The 20,463-nt window shown below is 63.4% G+C and overlaps 1 protein-coding gene across 2 annotated transcripts; it reads left to right on the top strand.

Moving 5' to 3' along the window:
* Positions 1-24: 24 nt before the first annotated feature.
* Positions 25-9,573, top strand: CRELD2 (cysteine-rich with EGF-like domains 2). 2 transcript variants are annotated; one of them, XM_012648800.1, is made up of 10 exons: positions 25-287; positions 518-600; positions 1,078-1,188; positions 1,461-1,552; positions 2,940-3,116; positions 4,542-4,637; positions 5,698-5,781; positions 7,162-7,257; positions 7,864-8,004; positions 9,287-9,573. In XM_012648800.1, the coding sequence occupies exons 1-10, from the start codon at positions 147-149 to the stop codon at positions 9,331-9,333; spliced, it is 1,068 nt and encodes a 355-aa protein (XP_012504254.1). In that variant the 5' UTR covers positions 25-146; the 3' UTR covers positions 9,334-9,573. The 2 variants fall into 2 exon arrangements, with proteins under 2 accessions (XP_012504254.1, XP_012504253.1); XM_012648799.1 differs by having other exon boundaries at positions 9,284-9,573.
* The last annotated feature ends 10,890 nt before the right edge of the window (positions 9,574-20,463 follow it).

Here is a 20,463-nt window from a genome sequence, read left to right as displayed (position 1 = left end):
GGTGGGCTGGGCGGGGCCTCGCCGGCGCCCTCAAGTAGCCGGGGGAACGGCCGGCGCGGCTCGGAGCGGGTGGGCGGCCGGGTGGCCGGAGCCGCGCGGCCGCGGACCTGGAGCGCCAGCCGCGTCTTTCCGCAGCGCTGGCCGCCATGCGCCGGCCGCCCCGGGCCGCGCTGAGGTTCTTGCTGCTGCTGCTGCTGCTGCTGCTGCTGCTGCCGCCCGTGCCGCAGGCCGCCAAGAAGCCGACTCTCTGCAAGCAGTGCCGGGAGCTGGTGGACAAGTTCAAGAAGGTGGGCGGGCCGCGCCGGGGCTGGGCGGGGGGCTGGGGGCCTGCGGGGCCGGGGCCGGGACCGGGGCCGCTGAGGGGAAGGGCGCCGGGGCCGGGCAGCTGGGGGCCGGCGAGGCAGGGGGCTGCGGGGCAGGGCCGGCCTCCTCCGGGCCCAGGTCCCCCGCACACACACTGCGAGCCTGGGGTTGAGGGCGGGCAGCACAGAGCCCGGTGGGCACGTTCTCTTGGCAGGGAATGGTGGACACAGCAAAGAAGAACTTCGGCGGTGGGAACACAGCTTGGGAGGAAAAGACGCTGTCCAAGTATGAATTCAGGTGGGTGCCCTAGAGCACCTGCAGGTAGATCTGTCAGGTGGGCCCTATCCTGAGAAGCCCAGTGTCCTGCCTTGGGTACCTGTGTTAATAACAGGTACACAGAACGGTCCCTTAGACACCACTCACCTGTCCAAGTCGCCTCTGCCTCTGGCCTGGGACTAATGTGCTGGCCCCTGTATGGCCTTCCAGCTTCCACACTGGTCCCTGCAACCCAGTCTCACTCAGAAGACAGTAGCCTTTTAAACATGTAAACTGAAACTGCAGTCTCCCCTCTGTGAACCCCGCTGGGCTCCCTGCAGGAGGGGTAAGCTCCCTTCCCCTCTGCCCAGAGCTCTGGCCCCTGCACCCTGGTGGATGTGCTAGTTCAGGGTCTGTCTCCACTCCAGGGCCTGTATTTCTAGCCTGGCACCAGGCAGGGCCTCGGGACACCCTGTGAGCCCTGCCCCCCGCCGGGTGCTGACTGTGGCTGTGTTTCAGCGAGATCCGCCTCATGGAGATCGTGGAGAGTCTGTGCGAGAGCAGCGACTTCGAGTGCAACCGGATGCTGGAGGAGCAGGAGGAGCACCTGGAGGCCTGGTGGCTGCAGCTGTGAGTGCCCAGGGCCCAGCTCCCGGGCACCACTTGATTTTCTGGCCTGCAGTCCGAAGTCATTTCACAGGGAGAACGGTTCTGGGAACGGCGCAGCGTTCCCGCCTGTCTCCCGTCCTACCCACGTGCTGCCACCTGCATTGTCACCGGACACCTAGAGTCTGGGTCCCAGATCCCGTAATACTCTGGAGCATATATCATAGGAAACTGCATTTTTGTTTTCACGAATCTGTCACATAAGATTTAACGAACGATTTTTAAAAAATCCTTAGGAAGAACGAGCATCCTGACTTATTTGAGTGGTTCTGTGTGGAAACGCTGAAGGTGTGCTGTTCCCCGGGAACCTACGGGCCAGACTGTCGTGGTACGTTTCCTCCTCCTTTGTTCCTGTTAGTCCTCTGCTGATCCCCAGGTGGGTAAGAGCACAGAGGGCAGCTGGGTGCACTGGCTCTCCGTGGGGTCTGGGACCCTGCCTCTTCCATAAGACAGGACAGCACCCACCCACCAAGGCAGCACGGAGCACCTCGGACCCCAGGGCTGCGGCATCACCACTGACTTCATGCAGGGAGATTCTCTGGGCAGTAGGACTTGAGTATCTAATCCCGGCTGCCCTTTTAATGCAGGGGTTCCCAGATGCAGTAGCTCACGGGTGAATAGACTCACCTGGGGGTTGGTCCTAACTGCCCTGCCGGGTGCTTCTCTCTTTATGCAAGGGGGTTGCCACACTCTGGCTTCCGTGGCCACCAGCGTAGCCCTGCCCACAGAGTAACACAGACCCTTCAGTCAAGGGCCAAGGGCAGTGGGCATCCTTCAGGCTGCACACGTGGCCTGTGCCTTCATGGGTGAAGAAGTATGCATTGAAATTGGAGCCACGCTTTACTGTTCGGGTGTTACAAGCATCAGTCCTGTCGTCGAGCTGGGTCAGGTGGCATAAGTCTCAAGGTCAGACCTGCCCCCAGCTGCAGCTGCCCCTCTGCCTCTCCTGCTTTCCCTGGCGAGGACGCAGCAGCTGGGTGCCTGCTCTCCCATGCAGTCCCACACACCTGACGCACAGGTCCTCATCCCTGTGTATCAACTGAAGCTGTGCAAAGCCACACACGGGACCGTCATGCGTCCCTTAATGGTGGGGTCCATGCCTTGGACGATTTCGCCATAACGGGGACGTCATAGTGTCCTCACACTCTGTTCCCGCTTACCTGTCTCCCACACGTCGCCACGCTATTACCAGAGGCACCTGGAGTCTGGTCTCCCTGATCCAGACCACTGGCTTTTCTCTCAAGTCCTCTGGAGAAGACAGGCAGGCGAGACACCGAGGCTGGGGTGCAGCCCATACAGCACGTGGCCGCGAGTACCACAGGAATCGCAACACGACGGCGAACGGTCCTGTCTGTAAACATATCTAAGCATGGAAGAGAGCTCACAATTGTCAGCTCCGTTATACTCTCATGGCAACACCGTGGTGTCCTTGGTCCCTGGTTGACCTGAATGTCATTATGTGGCGCATGGCTGTCAAGTCCACCAACCTGTGGTTTGCCCCCAGGCCAGAGATCCACCGTCAGGCACGCAGACCCTGGAAACCAGTTCTCCAAACGCCAAGCTGGCCAAGCTTGCCGGCTCCGTATTTCCCCACCGGGATCGCGCAGGTCTGGGTTTTAGTGCAGTGTGCCTGTGCGCATGTTGAGGGGTGCAGTGGCATTCTCTCCGCTGGCGCCTCCAGGTGTGCTCAGAGCACGGGTCTCTGTTCCCCAAAGCATGCCAGGGCGGGTCCGAGAGGCCCTGCAGCGGGAACGGCCACTGCAGCGGAGACGGCAGCAGACAGGGGGATGGGTCCTGCCAGTGCCACGTGGGGTACCAGGGGGCGCTGTGCACCGACTGCGTGGACGGCTACTTCAGCTCGCTCAGGAACCAGACCCACAGCGTCTGCACAGGTATGGAGGCGGCAGCACCCGGGCCCCCGGTGGGCGGTGGGAGCAGCCTACTCAGGTGTCAGCCTCTGAACCTGGGTGTCCAGGGAAGTGTAGGAGGCTCAGAAGATGTGGCCCTTATGATACGTGTGAAGGGAAGTGACAGAGGCTATTAGGGGCACTTCCTGTCCCTAAACAACCCCCAGAAGGAAAAAGCTACTCACTTTTCTCTTCAAGTTCTCCAGGACTTAAGGTTTCACCAGCGTTGGATTGGCAGGTTCTGTTATCTTTATCTCTATGCTTGGTTCTCCTGATTCTTAGACCTGGCACCTAGCTGGAGGCCACACTCTGCTCATTCAGTTCCCTGGAATGTTCTGGCAAAAGGCTTGCTCTTCCTGCAGCTATCCCCACAGGATGGATGGGCCTGGAGGGCCCCACAGGGTGTCCCTGGCTGGCTGCAGGTACTTGGGTCGTGTCAGGTACAGGGTGCAGAGGCCAGAACGTGCCCACTGCTGCTCAGACAGCCTGTCAGAGTAAGCAGAGAACATTGCTGAGCCCCCACGCCAGGGCAGGAGACAGGATGGGCAGATGGTCTAGTGTGAGAATTAGAAGGACCCTTAGAGGCCCCTCCCCCCAGCTCCCTTTCTAGGGGGCGCCATCGTGCTTACCCTGGTATTGTCACATGGCCTGGTGCTGGGTGAGGTGGCCAGACAGTCCTGGCCAAGACTCTGGGTGTTTCCCTTGTGGGTGCCCGGAAGCAGAACCTTCTGAGTTGAGACTGACCACACCGCACAGGTGAGCAGGGCCACGCCCCCCTCCTTACGGGACTGGGGCGCACCCTCTGCAGGTGTGGAGCTGCGGAGCTCGCGCACTTGCTGGCTTACACTGTAAGTTTCCTGTGCGGTGGCGTCTCTCTAAGGGACACCTTTTCGCCAACTGTCAGCGACAAGGGGGAAAACTGCGCGTGACGTCTCAGGGTCGAGCTGGTGGTTGGTCTGTGGCTCTCCTGCACGTTCCGTGTAGGGAAACGTGTTGATGCTGGTCAGGACGTGGCCTCCCTGGTCCCCACACCCCAGCTCTCCCTGGCTCCGGGACATCGGTGCCGCACAGGGCACCCGTGGGTCGGTGGCCGCAGCGTGCTCACCCAGCCAGGCGTGGGTCCAGAGCGTGGTGGCCCGCTTCTCCAGGCTATGAAACATTCCCTCGGAGTCCTGGTTTGCTGAGGATTCTATTCTTAACGGGCATTGAAAACCCTGCGTATTTTTTCCTCTTTTGTATATGAATATCATGAATCCTGGGGATAGATTTTTCTGTTGAACTGATCTTATTTTCCTGGGATTTTTCTGTTTTTGTTTGTTACCCTGCTGAACTGAAATCCCTCATTTCTGAAATGAGCTTTGCCCTGCGCTGGTGACAGGGTTCACACTCGTGCCCACCTTTGCCTTCCAGCCTGTGACGAGTCCTGCAAGACGTGCTCCGGCCCAACCAGCAGAGACTGCGGCGAGTGCGAAGTGGGCTGGACGCTCGAGGAGGACGCCTGCGTGGGTGAGGGGCGCGGAGGGCCCTGCGGGATCCACTCCTGCCCAGCCTCTGGCTCTCTCGGCGCTGCCCGCTCTGCGCCACGGGAAGGCGACTCCAGCGTGATGGAGCCCGCGTGGGGCCCCAGACCCACACACCTGCTGTCCCGAGAGGACGGTTCCAGGAAGGACCGTGTGGTGTCCCTTGAACCCTGGGATGGGCAGCGTCAAGCTGCAGCTGTCCTCACCACCCCGTGGGGATCACCTGACTCAGCCCCACAGGGGAACCTGGGGTTTCGGGCCGTCGTGTCCCTGTGCCGGTTTTGTAAGACACTCGGCCGGGAGCTCTGGGGCGGTTCTGGCAGGCAGGATGGGGGCCAGGGAGCGGTGGGTCCTGGGGCTGTGAGTGGGGACAGGGAACAGTGGCACAGCCAGGTCCGGGAGCAGGCTGGCCGGGGAGAGCTGTGCTCGCGCAGTCGAGAGCGGCGAGTGGCTGCCCACGAGCTCCTGCCGCCCATCCTGCTCCGCACCTGGCAGTGCCTTGCAAGAAAGGAGGCGTCGCCTCCCCGATGCCCAGGGCTCCTCTGGGTGCCTTGTCGCCGTGCTGGGTGCGAGGCCCCGGACTGGAACTGCTGTTCGCCCGGCCCCCTGCCCACCCGCCACAGTGGGCACCGTCTGCTCCTGGTGCATCTTTTCCTGCCGCCTACAAACCTGGCCCCGCAGCACCTCTGTGCCCCAGAGGAACCGCGGGCTGCCCCGCCCACTCTGGCCTCGGTTTTGGTTTGCCCTCAGCAGCTGCTTGGCCTTAGGCAAATTAGGGGCTGAGTTCCGCGGGTTTCACACCTTCGGCAGGGAGGCTGAGGGACTTGGAGGTGCTCACATGGCAGCCAGTGGCCATCGTCCTCGAGGCCTTCCCCCAGTGGCACCGAGTGTCCACGGGACAAGGCATGGGGTTGTCACCTCATCCCCTCCCCTGCCCTTCTCCAGCCACCCTGGCTGTGGGTTGTGGGCCATGAACCCTGTCCTCTCAAGATGCGACCTCAGCCCAGCCTCCTGGAGTCACCCACAGCTACACTGTTCTGTTCCAGATGTGGACGAGTGTGCGGCAGAGACACCTCCCTGCAGTGACACGCAGTATTGCAAGAACATCAATGGCTCCTACACGTGCGAAGGTATGTCTGGGCCTGGGGACTCATCTGTCTTTTCGGGGCCAGGGGCTGGGGACAGGCTTGCGCTCCCAGGAGTCCCGCAGGAGATTCCTTTCTTCCTTTGCGTGTGCATGTTTCTGAGACAGGGTCTCACCCAGGCTGGAGTGTGGTGGCACGATCATACCTCGCTGCGGCCTCCAACTCACTGCAGCCTCCAACTCCTGGGCTCAAGTGATCCTCCTGCCTCAGCCTCCCGAGTACCTGGGACTACAGGCGCCACCACACCCAGCTAATTTCTCTTATTTTTAGTAGAGACAGGGTGTGGCTATATTCCCCAAGCTGGTCTCAAACTCCTGGCCTCAAGCCATCCTCCTGCCTCAGTCTCCCAAAGTGCTGGGATTACAGGTGTGAGCCACCGCACATGGCCTATTTCTTCCTTTTTAAACATTTGTGATTCATCGGCATTATTTCTATATATTCTGCCTGCTTTAAAAACGTCAAATGTGGCCACACAAGTAGTAGATATTTGCTGCAGAAAAATCAGAAAATTCAAATAAGTTGGAAAGAAGACGATAAACCCCATCAAATGCACCGCGAGTGAACCCCGTTACTGTCGCCATGCCCCTGTAGACTCTGATCTCACGGTGCCTTGTCTGATTTTCTGCTCAGCAACATGCTGTGAACGTCTTTGTACGTATTTTTCTACGTCATGTTAATGATTTTGGAGCACACCATTATTTCATGGCTAAACAACATCTGTTGCCGGACGTTTAAATCAAACTGGCCATTATAAACTTTGACTACCCTTGTAGGTGAAACTTTTCACATTCCTCATTATTTTTTTGCATTAGTTTCTACATTCCTCAGTCAAGGGAATGTGTCTTTTAGGGCCATATTGTCCCGAGAAAGGTGCCCCTTTGTAGTCCCAGCGGCAGGGACGAGGCCACCTTTCCCCTGTGTCTGCAACAGCACTGGCAGTTTCAGGTTTTTTTACGCTGACTGTGGGAGCTTTGACACCGAGATGCGGCCCTAGAAGCCCCACAGGTGTCTCCGTTGGGCGTTTCTTACTGAGGCTGGTAGGCAAGCCGACCGGCGTCCCCAGGCCGGAGGTGGGTTTTGTTTCCAGAGCATCTGCCGTGTCCAGTTTCCACCTGGACAGAAGGACGCACAGGGTCACTTCATGCAGTGCATCTCCGGCTGTGCGCACTCTGCCAGCTCCTCAGGGACACGTCTGCTGCACAGAGCGGCACTTCTGGGAGGAAAAGATGGGCTGGTGCAAAGTCACTCCAGTGACTGGTGGGGGAAACCCAAGTTCTCACCAGTGTCGGTGCCTCTGACATCCGTGGGTTCAGATCCTGTCCTGCCCGTGTGGACGGCAGCCTGACGTTCCCTTCTCATTTCCAGAATGTGATTCCACATGTGTGGGCTGCACAGGAGACGGTCCGGGAAGGTGCAAAGAGTGCATCCCTGGCTACACGCAGGACAGCGGAGAGTGCACAGGTCAGCGACATCGTCTCTGCGCCACACTACGGTGGACGTTTCTGGAGGGTCCACAGTGTGGACGGCCCCGGAGGCGCAGCCGGGGGACGGGAGACGGCAGACTCTTAGGCAGGGGCGGCTTCCCGAGCTTTACTGGGTTCTCGTGAGCTGACGCAGCAGGCAGGGGTCCAGGGTCTGCCTCCAGCATCGCTGGCGCTGCTGTGATGGCGGCTCCGGTCCAGCCTCCAGTGCTGGAGCCTCCACTCTCCCGCCACCCCTGCAGCTCAGGGTCAGGGCCTGCTTGGTCGTGACCGCCTGGAAATTCCCAGGTCAGCTGGAACCAGAGGGAAGAAAGGCAGCAGATGTGCCCACGCCACAGCCCTGGTGCCACCTGAGCACTCGTGGGGCTTCCGGCCTCACCTATGTGGGACGTCCCTGCTCTGGGTTTTCTACCAGTTGAGGGTCTGACCTTTGAGACGTGGAATTCTACCCTCCTGAAGCCTTTCCTGACCTTCCTTTCTCTAGTGCGACATTTGTAATCTCCAATGAATTATGAATGGATTTCATACTCTGACGTGTATCTGTTAAACCAAGTAACTTATTAAAAATGGAGCATTTTTGTTTTAGACATAGATGAGTGCTCACAAGCTGAAAAAGCATGTGCGAGGAAAAATGAGAACTGCTACAACACTCCAGGGAGTTACGTCTGCGTGTGTCCTGAAGGCTTCGAGGAAACAGACGACGCGTGTGTGCCCACGGCCCAGGGCGGTGAGTGGCCCCACGCAGCCTGCGCTCCCCGGGGTGTGGGTTTGCATGTGCGCTGGCCGTTGGTCTGAGAACTTCAAAAACAAGAAATTAATCTCCACAGCAGCCTCAGGGTGGTGATACCCCCGTTCCTAAAAGACAAGTGTGTAAATCACACTCGGCCGAGAGGTTCCGGCTTCCCAAGGATAAAGCCCTAAGGAGTTCACAGCACAAACAGAAGTTGAGGAAACAAAGGGGAAAGTTATTGAAACTTAAAAATCAGCAGGTGGTTAACGGCAGAGTAGACGTAGATAAAGATGCAATTAGTGAACTGGAGAACGGGTCTCGGGAAACCACCGGTTGCTGTGGGGAGACAGCGACGTGCAGGGAGGTGGTGCCTAGCGAGGTGATCCCGCTGTAACCAAGGACCCGGACGCAGGCGTCAGCAGCAGGAATGTCCCGTGGTCCTGGAGGCCAGCCTGGGGTCGAGACAGCAGCAGGCCGGCTCCTTCTGAGGCCTGTCCTTGGCCTGCAGATGCCAGCTTCTCCGTGTCCGTGGCTGTCCACACCTCCCCTTTTCGCAAGGACACCTGACTGCGTTAGGCCCACCCCGGTGACCTGTCTTAACTCGGTCATCTGCAAAGACCCCATTTCCAAACAAGGTCACACTCACAGGTCCTAGGGAGTAAGACTTCATCTCTTGGGGAACACAGTTCTGTGCATGATGTGGACAGGGGGACAGAAGCAGTGTTCCATGAGGAAATGGCTAAGAGTGTTCCGGAATGAGTAAGACCGGGTTCGTATTCCAGAAGCTCCGAGTCCTGAGGAGAACAGTAAAGTCGATTCCACATACGGGAGCCTTGTAGTAAACGAAACACCAAAGCTTGCAGGGAGCCCGGGGCCAGCTCCTGCTCACCCTGCGCCCGTCCGCTGCGAGGCCACCGGCCAGCCCCGTCCCTTTGCCCAGCGTGTCCTGATGGGCCCCCACCCCCATCCCTGCTCAGGCTCTCTTCCCGTCCCCTCCCGCTCGAGTCCTCCACACCGCCGGCAGGGCAGCGGCTCTGAAATGCCATCCGGCCACGTCTCGCCTGCCTGGATGCACCCAGCTGTCGGGGGCATTGGGACACCCCGGTCCTTGTCTTGAGCTGGGCTTGGAAGGGCTGCTGTGTCCAGAGGGAGCCGGGCACTGCCCAGGGCCATGTGCCGGGTGACCCAAGTCAGGTCACCACTGTGTGGACCCGGCGGAAGCCTGGTTCTCCGCCCTTTGTGCGGCGCTCTTTCTCAATGGTCCGTTTTCTGACAGAAGGCGCGGAAGGAAGCCCGACACAGCCGCCCTCCCGGGAAGAACTGTGACGCGCACCCGGCGTCGGAAGCCAGACTTGCCCTTTAAGTTATTCAGAACGACATCCTGTATGGAATGTGGCCCTGGGGACGCTGTCCCCACCCCTGCAGGTGGACAGTCGGAGAGAGAAGCTGCCGCCTTTGAAACAGTTGATACTCATTTGGCCCTTAAAGCTGCATTTCTCGGTTGTTCATAAACAGACTTGTTTATTTTGATACGGTTCTTTGTAATAAAATAGACCATTGAAGGTAGTCAGGAATAGAACGCGTGGATCTGCCTCACTGAGAAGGTGCAGGCCTTCGGTGAGTTCGCTCCGTCCTGCCAGGACCGCCGAAGTCTGCAGGGGACGCGGGCAGAGGTGGCAGGTCCTCGAGGGCCCGTGGCTCTGCTGTCCCTAATGGGGGGGGCAGGACCCCTACAGCGGCCCCGCCTCAGGCCAGGGACCCTGCCTGTGGACCCCGCCTAGCGAATGCCGTCCAGGGCTACAAAGAAGAAGGGGACCCTCAGGTGGGCGAAAGGCCATCTGTGGCGCACAGCTGGAGAAAGATGTCGATCACAGACCCCAAGGCCAGTTCCTCGTCTGGAATGAAGCAAGCCAGCAGTGGGATGCACAGGCTTGGCCTCTGTGGGAGCTCTGGCCCACCTGGGTCTCCCAGCAGCCCCCACGGCCTGCTCCACCTGGCCACCCTTCCCCGCTCCTCAGTCACGCCGCCCCAGCCCTCCAGCCGCCCCTTCTGTGGGACGTCACCCTGGGTGGATGGCGACTCCTGTCCTCCTTCCCTGTGCCGGCCCCCACAGCATCCAGGGTCGGGGACCCCTGCATCCATGCCTTACTGTGCCCACGTGTGCTGGGCCCCAGGTGGTCACTCTGACCTGGGCACTGGGTCAGAGCCCCTGTGGGCAGGACTCTGTCCCGGGAGTCCCTGGTGGGCGGGGGTGAGTCTTGCCTCTGGCTCTCCTGGCTGTTGCTGTCCCAGCTGGCCTTGCCCCGCTCCCTGTAGTGAACGAACACCATCTAGCCCTGGCCCAAGTCACCCTGAATTCCTAGAGGGAGCACAGCCCACACGGGTGGCGTGGGCTGCTCTCGTACAGCTCAGACCCACACAGAGACCGTGGGCAAGCTAGCACTGGCCTCTCCTATGCCACGAGACAGGATGGCCATGGTGCAGGCCAAGGGGCAGTGGGGAGCTTAGAAGTGGGGGCAGAGCGTGGCAAGGAGGACACAGGGATAGTCATAGAAGAGAGGGGCAGGCAGGGGTGCAGGGACGCAGGCTGTGCCTCCGTGGGCGGCCGAGCAGGAGGATAGAGCCTGCAACTGGGGGACGCCCAGGACCCCTCAGGCTGCGAGGTGGGGAGGTGTTTGGGTGGGCCGGTCTGAGAGGTGGGGACAGGAGGGTGGGTGTGATACCAGGCGGTGGCAGAGCTGTGGACAGGTGGGAAACTGAGTCCAAAAGGAAGGCCCCTGGTCCTGGGGGGCACCTTGGGGAGGTGGGGTGTCTGGGGAAGGAGGGGGAGAGGGCACAGGGCAGCCAGGGGACTCCCACCAGGGGCAGAGAGAAGTCCAGCCGGCCAGGGCTGGAGCACTTGGGCACACCCGTGTCACACCTGCATGCACGGCCCAGCGGGTTCCCCGCCGGGCAGGCGCCGTCCCGCCGGCTCAGGCCCAGGGCGCCAACCCAGGTGGGACCGCGCAGCCACCTTTCAGCCCGGAACGCGAGGGGCCGTTCTGGCCACCGGCTGCGGGGACCGCGTGGCCCCAGGTGGCGGTATCTGCCTGGGCTCGGCGACGGAGATCGCGGGGCTGCGGGTCCCCCTGGGGCTCGGATGTCGGTGACTCCTACGGGGTCCGGGAAAGCGTGCCCCTCCCCCCGCAGCTCCGCCCCCGGGCGCTCCCGCTCCCGCGCGACCAGCGGACCCGCACCTGGGCGGCGGGACCGGCGCGGGGCGCGGCCGGCAGGTGGCGCCGCGGGGCCGGGCTCGGTCTCGCCGCTGCCCTGGGTCGCGCCACCCTCTCGGAGCTCGGCCTGGGGCCTGCAGGGCCGGGAGGCCGCCACCCTCGGTTCCCAGGCCAGGGCGTCCTATGGGGACCCAGGCATGCTCGGGTCCTGGCGGTGGCTTCCATACCTCCGGGCATCGCACGTCCTGCAGGGCTAGAAGCTTCTGGAAGCGCCCCTCGGTCACAGCCCACCTCTGCTCTAGCTTCTCTGTAAAGTGTCCTCGTCTAATGCGATGGGTGTGGGGCCGGCCCCATGACCCAGCGGTTGTCAACAGGCAGCAGGTGTAGTGCTGTCCACAGACCCTCATCTGCCCACTGGGTGAGGGGTGGGTGGAGGCAGGGGACACCCCATACAGGGACAGCCCAGCTCTGCAAGTCAGCCAAGGCGGGGAGATGCTGACGGAAGCCCCAGGGCAGCCGCCTGGACCTCAGCAGAGGTGCTCCAGCAGGAAGGATGGCCCTGGTGTGAATGCAGGTCTCTTCCCTGAAAGGAACCAGTGTGCGTGCAGCACACTGCTGTCCCGCTACCCCAGGGCACCCTATCCCCCTGGAAGTGAATGTCCCTGGGCCTGGAGAGCCAGGGCCAGCGGGCACCCTGCGACCAGGCAGCCCATCGCTACCAGGGCCCAGAGCCACGCCACGGGCTCTCTCAGCAGGCGGACAGCCCCCCACTGCAGCGGGCACAGACTTGCTCTGCATCCTCCATGGGTGCTTGGCCTGGAGCCCCACTTTTCCCACCCCCACCTTCAGTCTGTGGGGTCAGGGCACACGTAGCAGCAGGGACACTTGCGCTGCAGCTTGGAGCAGCCTGTTCCTGCTGTGCCCCATCAGAGCTGCCCCCAGGCCAACCCCCGGGACTGGGCTGGAGCAGAGCTCCCAGGCACGGAACAGCCATTCAACACCCGGAAGCCTTCTGGATGCCCCGAGTCCTAGTGGAGGGTGCAACGTGCAGCTGCTCGTCCTCCCCTTTGGAGGGGATTCTCTCGCTCTGGAACGCTCGCACCCCACAAGAGCCCCGGTGCCCTCGCCACTTCTCCGCCACCTGGTCTTGTTAGCACAGGTCCATTGACACAGGGCCCTGTGTGATGTTCTGGGGGTTTCAGCTGGCACAGGCCTCTTCGGAATATCGTGAGAGAGCATGACCACGGCCCTGGGGAAGCCATACGTGTTCTGTCGTGCACCCCAAGTGCACATGTGCTGTGCCTGACCTTCCTGCCAGCGAGGGACAGAGAAGAACACACTCCACACACCTGGAGCCATGATACCCCCCTCTAGCAAAGACACCAAACCTCCTGGGGCTGTTTCTGCAGCAGACCACTCTCCTCCCGGGCCCACCCGGGTGCTGTTCGTGGTGGTCATACCGGCAGAATAAATGGAGATGTGATGGGACCACCACGCTTGCATCCTTCGGGCCTTTAAATGTGTCCCTAATCACTCCCAGGACATCCCGTTTTGGTTTGCTATCCCAGGTGGGGACAGGTGCAGGGCACCTGGACTTTCCCTTATGACATGAAGGACTCGGCAGCCACCACGTGTCTGCTCACTGCTCTGGGACTGGGGAAACGACCACCGGGTCAGTGACCGGACTCTGCCAGATTCCATTTGTCGCCTGGTCCTATAAGCCCCGGACTCTAACAGGAGCCCTGATGCACTTCGGGCCCCCAGACAGCAGCGTCCATGCAAACCCGGTGTCAGCAGTTCTCGGAATGCTCAGGTGTGTCCCTTCCCCTGTGCACAGTCACCTGAGTCAGAGGCCCCAGCCCTTAGGGGAAGGACGGGCAGAACGGTGACGGTGCCGACTCATCTTGGTGTTGCAGACTCTTCCTCTTGGGGCCCCAGCCTCCCCTTCAGTCGGCGGGTTCTGGATCTGAAAAGCCGTTCAGGTCTGGAAACAGGGTAAGGGGTCATGACCTTATGGGAGCGGCCACCCAGACCCCCCGCACGTGTGTGTCCTTGATTCCTTCTGCGCCCACAAGCTGAGCCACCCTCGCTGGCCGTCTGCCTGTCAGCCCTCTGGCCCCTGGCCCTGCCCAACCCTGCTGTTTGTTAGGGCGCCACGGCCACCAGCCATCGACGGTCACACGCTGCCCCTGCGCTTTTGGTGGATACAGTTCAGTGAGTTTCTCCTGCCGTCAGTCTGGCCTGCCAGGAGCCAGCGCTGAGCTTCCCAAAGACGGCACCTCTCCCGGCACAGTCCTGATGGCTTGGTCCACGGTGAGTCCTTTGGGCCTCTCCCGTGATACGTCAGCCCACACCCTATGCCACAGGCCCTTCTGTCCCTGTCTGCCACGGCCGCGCTGACATTTGCCCTCTTCACGTGTCTCCTGTGCTTCTAGAAGCCTCCCAGCAGAGAAGCAGAGGACACCATCTCCTGGGGTCCTTGTCCTGCACTCAGAAAGGGACTCGATTATCAACGAGCCCCCATCCACCCGTGCAACTAACACCGCCAGGCACAATCTGCTGGGTCCTGGGGCTCCTCTGTCCCTACTGGGATGGCATGTCCCCCCAGGACGTGCTGCAGTCCCAGTTATGGGCCTGGTGTCCAGGAGGGGTGGGCATGTCCTGAGGCGCCCAGTCACGCTGCGGGCTGAGTCAGGGCAGGAGACAGCCCTGCTGTGCCCGTTGGCTCCCAACCAGCACCCTGGCCGCACGCAGACCCGCGGGGCTGGGTTACCCCTGAGAGCTGGGCTCCTCCGGGCCCTCTGCCCACCCTTCTCATTACGTTCCAGAGCGTCAAGCCGGTCAGCAGCAGCAGTGACACTGTCCTCAAGGTCATGCTCTGTGTCTAACCCCGTCCAGCACGGCCCCTCCCTCCCACACAACCCTCAGCCACCACAGGGACAGTCGTGACCCAGCCGCATCTGCTTCCGCCTTCCAGGCCTCCCTGGCTCTGCGTGTCCTCGGCCGACCCCACAGCAGCATGAGGCCAGGCAGCCTTCAGACGAGCCCTGAGCCGTGGCGGGGCCCCCCCAGCCCAGGTCATCCCCACAGGGGCACAGGGTGGGTCCCAGCAGCTGGTACAGGTCCTTCTTCCCACCCCCCACGCCAGCCAGCACACCTGGCCCTGGCCCACAGCTGCAGCTCTCACACCTACACGTGGCCCACCCCTCCCACCCCCTACCCCCACCCAGCTCCTGCCTGCTCCTGGCAGAAGTGCCAGGGACCCCCAGCAGCGCCCCAGCAAACACTGAACATGGTGGCAAATGCTGCAGGGCTCCCCCAGCTGCACCGGCTCCCAGAGGGCCCAGCAGAAGGCGGCCCCCAGCCAAGGCCACACTCGGTGGGCGCCCCCACCCCAACCCGCTCCCACTCCCTGCCACCCAAGCCCTTGTCTGGGGTTGGCTCTTTGGGACCCCAGCCCTCTTCCAGCCTGGATGTGCTCCCTCTGGCTGCTGCTGTCCTGCCTGCCCTTTTCTGACCCCAGCACCCGCCAGGCCTGGGGTGGAGTCCTGCCCACCTGGGACAGGCAGCCATAAGTGTGGGTGACCAGGGCTGGGGCCGGGCCTGGTGCCACAGACAGCATGCACGCACCTGCCAGGCCCACGGGGGAGCATCAAGGGGCGCTGGCGCGGAGAAGGACCCAGGTCCTGTGGGTGCCGTGGGGGGCCAGCCTCAGGCCTGTGCTGGACCCTGGAGCTCGGGCCACATCCCACTCTGGGTCCAGGGGCCTCTCAAAGTGCTCACCGTGTGGGGTCAGCCCAGACGCCAGGCTGGCTGGCTCTGCCCTAGCGGGACAAGGGGCCTGGCCTGAGAGGGCCCTGGGGGCACCCACCTCTTCACAGACCCCCTCCTCCCACTGCGGGGATGGCGGTCCTTCTGGAGAGAAGACTGCCGGTGACGTCACCAGGCTGGGCCTCCCGGCGAGCTAGCTACGCTCTCCCTCCGGCCTGGCGTCCGGACACCTCTCACCCCTCACCCCAGCAGCTGTCCAGGGCCAGCTCTGCGCCCCGCCTGCGGGCCACGGAGCGCTCACGAGGCCCCTCTCCAGGGTCGCCCGCGGGCCTCGGCGTCCTTGCCCGGACGGGGCACGTGCCCGTCGCACCCCCGCCGCGGGGGGCGCCCACCCGGAGCCCCTGGCCTGGGCCCGCCGCTGCCCTCGGGGCCGGGGGCAGGTGGGGGCGGGGCGGAACGCGGGCGGGAAGCGCGGGGCGCGGCCCTGCCGGGAAGGGGCGGCGCCGGAAGCCTCTCCGGGCTTTCCCGGGCGGGAGGGGGCAGGGTCTGGGGCGGAAGCGGCGGGGGCGCGTCCTCGGCGCAGGCGGCCCCGGGGGACCCGCACGGCCCTACCTCCGCCGGGAACTCCCTGACGCGGGAACCCCCTCGCGGGAGCGGACGTCGGTCCGGCGGGGCGGCGGGTGCGGGGTGCACGAGCTGCGCCCTGCCAACGCCTCCCAGCGCCCCACATTGCCCCGGCCTCCCCAGTGCCCCCGGCCCGGCTCCCGGGCCTGCGTCCCCACAGCCTGGCGGCTCTCGGGCGAGGAGGGGACGCCCGAGCAGAGGACACGCCGCCCGGGGAGCGGGGGCTGCGGCCAAGGCCTGGGGCGTGCGCCCTCTGTGCGGTCCAAGTCCCATCTTCTGAGGAGCTGGTGCCACTTTTGCAGTTTCAAAAAAGACAAAGGGAACGAGCCTTAGTCAGAGAGAGCAGGGCCCTGGGGCTGCCTGTCGGGGTCTCCCCACCAGGACCCCCCTTGGTGTGGCTCAAAGGCGCAGCTGACTGGTCTCAGGGTCCCTGTCCACTGGGAGCCTACACATCTCTCCATCCCTCGGCCTGGAGGCCCCCTGCGGCCCCAAGCCCTTCCCCACCCTTCCGTGCCCTTCTGCTGTGCTGCACCCTGAGCACCAGGAAGGGGGTCCTGGGCCCCCTGCTGTCCACCGCCCACGCCCGCCATCAGCACATCCTCCGGAGTGCTGGAGAAGGACCCCAGCCTGCTGCCCCCGGTGAGCCGCAGACCCAGCTCAGCTGCTGACCAGATAACAGTGGCCCTTGTCCTGCTGCCTGGGTGGGGGCTGGGGTACCAGCCCCGGGTGTCTCGGCAGAGAGTGGCACCCACCCCCATCCCATCCAAGGCAGCGGCAGCAGCGGGCATTGTCCATTCACCCTCACCCGCCCTATTAATAGCTCCTCTCGCTGGGAGCCGCTATAAATAGCCCCCAGCCCCTCACACAGGCCCATTCAGGCGCTGGCTGCCCGAGTGCTCACAATCACCCACACAGGCGCCCACACTGGCTCGCTTAGAGCCGTGTGTGCCGGGCACGGTGCCCACTCCATCCCCACCCGTCTGCCCTGCAGACAGCCCCGGCGCTGTCCCCGTGGCCCTCCCTGGGCCTCAAACAGCGAGGAGGGGCCGGAGCAGGCCTCACCCCCTCATTCTGCTGCGGGCACCCTGCTCAGGGGCTCCGGCCCACCAGGCGCATTCGCCGGCCCTTGAGCTGTCCTTCCGGGCAGCAGGCACAGCCTCATGCACCAGGCAGAGTGCCCGGGGCGGCTCCCCTGCAGCCCGGAGTGGACACACCTGGAGGTGGATCCCTGCTGCCCCTCCCAGGAGACCCAGCCCTGCCCTCTGCTCCAGGCCCTGCCGCTCAGGCCACGAGGGTCACAGGTCCCGCCAAGCCCTGCTCCGGCACAGGCTCAGCACAGGCTGCCCCGCTGACTCCCAGCTCCCATGGACCCCAGAGCCCCCCCAGCCTCCCGCCTGCCCTGTGGGACGGCCTCATCGAGGTTGGGCAAGGTGCAACCCATTCCCGGGTGACAGGGTGGCTGCCTGGCCCAGGAGGGCCTGCGCTGCCGGGCGGCCCCCCCAGCCTGCCTGGCCCCCGTGGCTGGTGGTGACAGATGGGATGGGGGCCTGGGGGCTGCTGTTATTGTGTCAAGAGGAGAAAAGGAAAACAACCCTGTTTACGGAAAAGGCTCGTCCGCTGCCTCTGGCCAGTGGCCTTCCTGGGGGGACAGAGGTCCTTTGTTGGGGCAACAGGAAGCGAGGATTTCCAGGACCCACCAGGCCATCCGCCGGCCACCCGCCCAGCTTCCGCTGATTCTCGGCGGCCTCTGCCGGCCACCAGCTGCCCGTCGTCCATCCACGTTTCCGTCCCTGCCTCTGACCGTGGGCCCAGGCTTCCGGCTGTGGGGCGAAGCTGTCCATCAAGGCTGAACCCATGGTGGGGGCAGGCACCTGGGGGCCGCTTCCTCCTTCGCCTTGGCCCCAGCCACACAGGGACAAACATCCGTCGCGCCCTCGGGGGCCCGTCTCTGGGTAGAGTCCTGAGCACAGTAGGCCTGGCCTACTGTGCTCCCTTTGAGCATTGCCACCGCAGGCCAGGGACCCCGGAAGGAGCCCACTGAGAGAGCCTGTGGGTGGGAGATCCCTGTTAGGTCGTGATACGTGGTAGCCAAGGGCACCCAGGGAGGGAGGACCTGTGCACAAGGCTGGCCACACGGGGCAGGGCCGTGCCCAGCCGGGGCGGGGCTGAGGGGGGCAGGAGCCAGGGAACCGTCAAAGGCCCCCCATCCCTTGCCCGAGGGACAGGTAGGGTCAGTGGTCACTGTGTCCCTGCTACGCAGGCCAGCGTCTGCCCACGGCCCACAAGATGTTCACTCTTCACTGACCCACCACAGCATGGGCAAGAGTTCGCACGTGTGCACACACTCACAGGTGACATTCTCACGTGTGCACATGCACACACGAGTGCACGTGCACCCCGCAAGCACAGACATGGGGACACCCGTCTTCAGCACAGGAACCCCATCCCCACGTACAGGACACGAGCAGCCGGCCACTTAGCGCCCAGAGGCCGCTCCCACGCTCGCTGAGGGGTCCTCTGGTTCTCTGAGGGGTCCCGTGCGCTCTGCTGGGCTCCCCCTGGACCCAGGCGGCTGGCGTGGGCCTGCAGCCCTCCGCGACCTCAGTCCTTGGGTGGGTGTGCGATGGCGCAGGGGTGTCCAGGGCCAGCCGGGCACACGGAGGGCGAGTGGTCCCGGTGTGCGTGGTGCTGGTCCTCCCTCTGTGCACAGGTCGCCACCGGCACCACCTGCGATGCTGCCCCAGGGGGGAGGCCTCTGTTGAGGCCACTGGCTGACCCTCCTCCCTCCTCCGCGGCCCAAGTCTGCAGCTTCCTGTGGGGACCCATCGCTGGGCCCTCACCAAGCTGCTGTGGGGGTTTCTGTTCTTTCTTCCGTCCAGCCGGCAGCTCTGGGGGGGAAGGAGGAAGGCACTCAGGAGCTCAGCTGGTTCGCAGGCCCTGGGCTGGCGGGAAACAGCCGCAGAATGGCCCCAGCACACAGACAGCTGCGTGGAGCCAGCGCTGCGGGCACCGCGGGACCCTGGGGACAGGGAGTCGAGCGCTCACCGCCCCAGCCTGGGGCCTCAGTCAGGCTGAGGGACATGAGGACACTGAGGGCCCACCCAGGGGAGGGGCTGAGAGTCCCCAGGGTGAGCCCTGCCCTGGGGGAGGGAAGGAAGGGCCACCGGATGTGGGATACAGGGGCGAGGGGGTGACCCGTGGGAGACCGTGGCAGGGCGCGCCTCCATGCTGGGGGCTGATGGCGCCAACCGAGGATCGACGGGCGCATCTGGGGCGCAGATGCAGGGCCTGTAGGCTCCCGTTCACCCGTGGGGTGGGGGCTGCGCCGAGGGGCTGGACTAAAGCTGGGGGTGCCCCTGCTGCCGAACTGAGCATTGCCTGGGGCCTGGGCTGAGGGGCTGCGACATTCCTGGCCCAGAAGGACGGGCTTGAGCGGTGGGAGCAAGAAGGTGGAGTTCGGGAGTTCGGCTGCGCTTGGCCGGGGAGCTGGCGGGGACTCCAGAGGCCGGGGTGGACTGTGAGAGAAGCCTGATTCTGAGGTTGGGGTCACAGGCCAGGTGGGGCCAGTGGCTCAAGTCGGATGCGTTGACCTTGACCTGCTGAGCGGAGAGACTCCAGGGAAATCCCCCCTTTCTGTGGCGGACCCACAGGCTGGGGTGACAGAGGGAGGCGGATGGGGGAGAGGGAGGGCGAGAAGGGCCTGGCGCCCCGCTCAAGGCGCACCCCCTCCCTCCATCTGCAGCAGCCACGAGCCCAGCCAAGCCTCCGCGGCCCAGGGAGTGTCTGTGGTCCGTGTCCAGTCCTCCACGCACCCCCGTCCGTCTGTCCGTGTGTCCACCCATCCAGCCACCTGCAGTGCCTGTAGGCTCCCTGGAAGGTTTCCCCAGAGAGGTTTGTTTAATGGTGAATAAATGAATTAACCCACCATCAATCCAGCCACCCACCCTCCCTGCCTGCATCCTGGGACCTGCCACGAGGGAGCTCAGGGAAGATCTACTATTAAACAAGGAATGAGCGAGTGAGCGAGGGAATGAGCGAATGAATCGGTGTGAATGAGTGAATGAGCGTGTGGGTGAGTGAGTAAGTGAGTGGCTGAGGGAATGAGTGAATGAATGAATGAGAAGTGAGTGAATGAATGAATGAGAGAATGAGTGGCTGAGTGAATGAGTGAGTGAGTGAATGAGTGAGCGGCTGAGCGAATGAATGAGTCAATGAGTGAACAAATGAATGAGTGAATGAATGAGTGAATAAATGAGTGAGTGAGTGAATGAATGAGGGGTGAGTGAGGGAGGAATCGCGTTGGCAGCCCCCCCAGCTGCTCTCCCGGACTCCAGACCTGGAAAAGCCCCGCTCTGGTCTGGCCCTGCAGGGGCGAGACTTGGTCCAAAATGCCGCACACGTAACTTCTCCAAGCGCAGGCAGCGCCGGGGTGTCTGGGGTGGCTGAGGCCACCCGCCTCCCGCTGCTGAGGACACAAAGCTGCCACTGTTTGTGGCCGCAGCAGGGCCCCGGCAGGGTGGCCGGCAGACGCGAGGCCTGCCCGGGGCAGGGGCGGCCGGGCCCAGGCTGGGCTCCGAGGGGCGGGCCAGACCCCCACCGGGGACTCCTCTGCCCTGGGGGGAGCTGGGCCCGGGGGAGGAGGTGAACCCGCAGACAGGACTCCCCAGTGCACAGTCCGAGGGCTGGGCGGCGTGCGGGTCCACCGGTGCTCGTCAGAGCGCCCAGACCCGGCGTTGGCCTCAGGCGTGTCCGGCTGGCGGGGTGCAGGCCCCCACCTATCAGGAGTGGGTGGGCTGGGGGCAGCCCTGCCTGGGGGGTTCTGCTGACCCAGCTGCAGGAGAGCAGGGCT

Source organism: Propithecus coquereli, unplaced genomic scaffold, assembly GCF_000956105.1.
Source record: "Propithecus coquereli isolate 6110/MARCELLA unplaced genomic scaffold, Pcoq_1.0 Scaffold294, whole genome shotgun sequence".
NCBI classification, from domain to species: domain Eukaryota; kingdom Metazoa; phylum Chordata; class Mammalia; order Primates; family Indriidae; genus Propithecus; species Propithecus coquereli.
This window is presented reverse-complemented; position numbering and strand designations above follow the sequence as displayed.

Coding starts and splice junctions, on each gene's coding strand:
- CRELD2 (XM_012648799.1), top strand. CDS start 147: ATGCGCCGGCCGCCCCGGGCCGCGCTGAGGTTCTTGCTGCTGCTGCTG. Junction 601..1,077: donor CTGTCCAAGTATGAATTCAG/GTGGGTGCCCTA, acceptor GCTGTGTTTCAG/CGAGATCCGCCTCATGGAGA. Junction 1,189..1,460: donor GAGGCCTGGTGGCTGCAGCT/GTGAGTGCCCAG, acceptor AAAAATCCTTAG/GAAGAACGAGCATCCTGACT.